General features: G+C 65.9%; 1 protein-coding gene across 1 annotated transcript; it reads left to right on the forward strand.

Annotated features, from left to right (window-relative positions):
* Nucleotides 1–278: 278 nt before the first annotated feature.
* Nucleotides 279–3,285, forward strand: MNEG_8869 (hypothetical protein; the record flags this gene model as incomplete). The annotated part of the gene is made up of 7 exons (XM_014042657.1): nt 279–366; nt 924–1,036; nt 1,353–1,464; nt 1,831–2,069; nt 2,312–2,413; nt 2,607–2,648; nt 3,091–3,285. The coding sequence occupies 7 exons, from the start codon at nt 279–281 to the stop codon at nt 3,283–3,285; spliced, it is 891 nt and encodes a 296-aa protein (XP_013898111.1).
* Nucleotides 3,286–4,077: the final 792 nt, after the last annotated feature.

The raw sequence follows: 4,077 nt of genomic DNA on the forward strand, positions 1-4,077 counted from the left end.
TGCTGTCGGATGAGGACCTGTGTATGTATACAGACGGGGGTTTTTCATGCCGCATTGTACGGCACCCGTTTGTCTGCGAGCACACATACTGTGGTCGTGATCTCGGCGAGCAGCTGCCATCGATCTACGGGAGTAGCCCCGGCTCTAACTGCCCCACATCTAATTATTTGATGTATCTGTCGACTCGAATACGCTGACACTCTACAGGTGACCGTCCCGCACGCCATCAACATCCTTTGACACCGCGTCGCAGCCCACACCGCGGTCACAGCGGCAGCATGTTAGACCTGCGGACATACACATCGCCGTTGCTTGTCAGCGGCACCAGCGCCACAGTTCTGAAACTGGGCGACAAAGTCGAGTCTGGTGCGCGCCCGCAGCGACCACCACCGCGCGGCGAAACCTGCATGCGATGGCACTGCTCGGCCCGCTACTCGCCCGTCCGAAGTGCGGGCCTGTGTCAGCGGCGTGCAGCTTGAGCGGCCGGCGCGTGAATGGCCGCGGCACCGGGCGTCAACAATGCCGCCCCGCCAGGGGCAGGGGGGGTTGTCTCCAGCGGGCAATGGCCCGCTGTGCTGAAATGTCATGCCCCCCCCCCCCACCACCACCACACGCGCCCGCAGCGCCGCAACTCAACAGCGACACTGCGCGGCGGCGTTACGGCAGGGTGCGGCGGCGGGGCGCTCACGGGCGGGGTTCTGGGGGGCGATGCGTCTGCCTTGGGGCAGGCTAGTTGCGCTGCATGATGTGTCACCGCCTGGACAGGCAACCGCCAGCTGTGGCTGTTGATTATGTCATTCAAGGGGGCTGTCTAGTCACGACCGGCTGCACATGCATCTCGCGCACGCTTTCGTGATAACCCACACGCACGCGCACAAAAAAAACGCACGCGCACACACACACGTATGCACGCACGCAGGCAGGAGACCTGTCACAGCAGCTCAGCGGCGACGGCGGCACCAGCGACGCAGCCGCGGCGGGCGGCAGCGGGGCCGCCGCGTCCAAGAGCAAGGTTGGCAGCAACATTGCTATCAAGGTGCGGCGGGGCTTGATTGCAGCGAGCGGTGTTGATGCATTCACCCCCGTGTGGGTGTCGAAATTTGTGTTGCGAGCAACTACGTGTGTGCGTGCTTTGGGTGGATTGGTCAGGAATCAAGTGATTCGCTGATTGGAGGGCAGCAGCACCAGAAAAGGAGGGCCTCCGCTAGCCAATGCAGGCGTATGGAAGGGGCCCCAAGCGCCCAACGCAGGCGTGCTCCCCCCCTGCGTTCACGTCGGCGAATTGCAAACCTGCCAACCTCGTCGTGCAATCTGACCTGTGATCTGTGCAATCTATGATTTGTGATCTGCAGGACCTAATTGATGCGGGGCTGATCAAGCCGGGCCCGACAGCCCTCACGGTGACCTACAAAAACAAGGTCACCGTCGGGGCCCTGCTGGCAGACGGGAACATCGAGTACAGCGGTGGGTCGGAATAATGAGTAATGGGATCGAATAACAACTCTTCAGCCTCACCCCCCCCCCCAAAGCTGGCACGGGCCGCGCTGGAACAACCGCACGCCCCTCGAAACCGGCCCCGCCCAGCTGTGACTGCAAGCGCCGGATTCGATGTGCTATGCCGAGGTTCGCAGTCCCAGTCACGGCCGCGGCCGCGGCCGCATCCGCACTATTTCAGGGTGACCCGCGCATGCAGCCGCCGTCGCGCGGCTGCGCCTCTGACCGAGCCCGAAGTCCCCACCACCTCGGCCCCCTCTCTGCCCGTGCCGCTACCCCCGCACACACCCCCGCCCTAACCTTGCACCCCCGAACATGCCTCCGTCCGCCCCGCAGGCCAGACGTTCTCGAGCCCGAGTGCCTTTTCGGTCCACGTAAAGCGCCAGCAGACGCCGGGCAAGCAGGGCGACGACGGCTGGCGCAGCGTGCACGCGGCGGACTCTGGCGCCTCCCTCCATGATCTGAGGGCGTCCCTGCTGTCGGCGCTTGGTCAGCAGGCGGTGGCGGCGGCGGGCGGCGGCGCGGGGCGGCAAAGGGGGCGGCCGGCGCGGGCGAAGCCGGCAACGTACAAGGAGGTGCGGGTGTTGTGTGTCACTGCAGGAGTAGGAGTTGGACTTGGGTTGTTACAACGCCTCGCAGTCGCCCGCTTCTGGAGCAATCCAGGCTCATGGGATAGGACTTTGAAGCTTCAACATCACATGACTAAGAGTCGCGACACCAGACTGCAGGGGGGGTCGGGTGGGGGCGCGGCCGCGCTCGCTGATTTCTCAAAAATGGAGATTGCAAAGAGTCTCCAGCAAACCGCGACGATCGACAGCCCAAAGGAGTTGCGGTGGCGCCCTGCGGCGCGCCTTTGCGCCGCCACGCGGCCTGGGACGCGCGGCGGCGCAGCGCGCTCCCCGGCAAGGTGGTCGCGACCGTGCGTGCAAGGCCCCGCGCGCGCCGCGGCCCCAATACCGGGCCCCTCGCCAGCGCCCGCCGACCTCCCTGCCTCGGCTACGACCTCCGCGCCAAACCGGTCACTCCCACGCGTGCACGCACACACACACACACACACACACACACACACACACACACACACACACACACACACACACACACACACAAAGCAGGAGGATGCATTGGAGGAAGAGGAGGAGGAGGATGGGGCGCCGGTGGGTCTCGGGAGTTGCGGATGAGTTGCCCCTGGGCCCCCGTGGTGTGCCGGTGGCCTTGGTCCCACCACCTGGCTGGCAGCCGTGGCAGCGGTGCCCGTCCGAGTAATGGCCTCCCAAGACGGGCCATACACCTCCAGCCTGAGGGGGAGGGGAGGCGGGCCGCCCGGCCGCGACCGCGGGGGCCGGTGGGGTCCCAATCTGGGCGCGAAGCAGCTGCCGTTGCCTGCCAAACACGACCACGCCTCTTTCTACCCCAGCCCCGAGGACACACCTGCGCTCATACACGCTCTCTCACACCCATGACTCCTCGGGCCCTAAACCCCACCTGAAAGCCGCGCCCCCACTCACCCAGCTGCCACCCAACTTGGCGACCAACGCCGGCGGGCCCCGACTGACGCTAATCGCCGCCAACCGACGCCAACCGACGCCACAACCGCAGGCCGCGGCGGCCGCAGCGGAGCCCGCAGAGGTCCACTGGGTGCAGTGCAGCCGCTGCGAGCGCTGGCGCGTCGTGCCGGACGAGCACTGGGCGGCGATCGACGCCGCTGACGAGGACGCCGACTGGTTCTGCGAAATGGCGCCGTGGGACGTTTCGAAGTTTGAACCGTTCGACCCCGCGTGCCCGACGGGCTGAGGGGAAGCGTCCGGGGGCGGCCCCGGGCGCGGCGCCTCGGCGCGGCGGCGGGCAAGGCGCCGGCAGGGGCGGCCGCAGCACCGGTGTCTGGCGACCGCGTCGGGGCTCGAGCAAGGCGAGCTGTGGGTCTTCTGGTTGCAATGGGCGGCATTGCCTCCCACCCTCTTCCCCTGTGGCTTTCATGGTTGCCCTTGCACGGCTCGGCAGGCCAGCTTCTGATGTCGAACGGTTTTTGAAGTTTGAAGTTTGACGCGGGTCCAGGCCCCCTCCATGCTCGCTGCTGCATTGGCAACGGCCGCAGAATATGGGCCTTCGAGGGGGCCTGCCCACGCCTGGCGGCCCTGGCCCCGGCTTCCTCTCTCCCCTACTGCCACGGCAGCAGCCCGCCGCTGCCGCTGACTGTGCGAGCTCTTCGCAACCGCCTTGACCGCAGCCGGCGCCTGCACTCAAGCGCACGTCTGCGCCCTGCTGCCCATTGACTTCCGCGCTGGTTGTGACCTGCAGCGCCCTCAGCTTCTAGACATCACTTTTTGGTATCCAGCGCCTGTTGTGGTGTAAATTGCAAAGGTGGGATCTTTCTGCAGCCACGGCCTGGACCCCTTCAGTGAGGCGCCCGGATGCAGATCACAGGCTCTTCATGCGAGTGTCATGTAAGCGCATCATAGCGCTTGCGCGCACGCATGGTGTGTGTTTGTGTGTGTGTCTGTGCGCGTGTGTGCGTGCGTGTGTGTGTGTGTGTGTGTGTGCGTGCTTGCGTGCGTGCGTGCGTGTGTGTGTGTGTGCGTGCGTGCG

Source organism: Monoraphidium neglectum (assembly GCF_000611645.1).
Source record: "Monoraphidium neglectum strain SAG 48.87 unplaced genomic scaffold scaffold01740, whole genome shotgun sequence".
In the NCBI taxonomy this organism is placed as follows: domain Eukaryota; kingdom Viridiplantae; phylum Chlorophyta; class Chlorophyceae; order Sphaeropleales; family Selenastraceae; genus Monoraphidium; species Monoraphidium neglectum.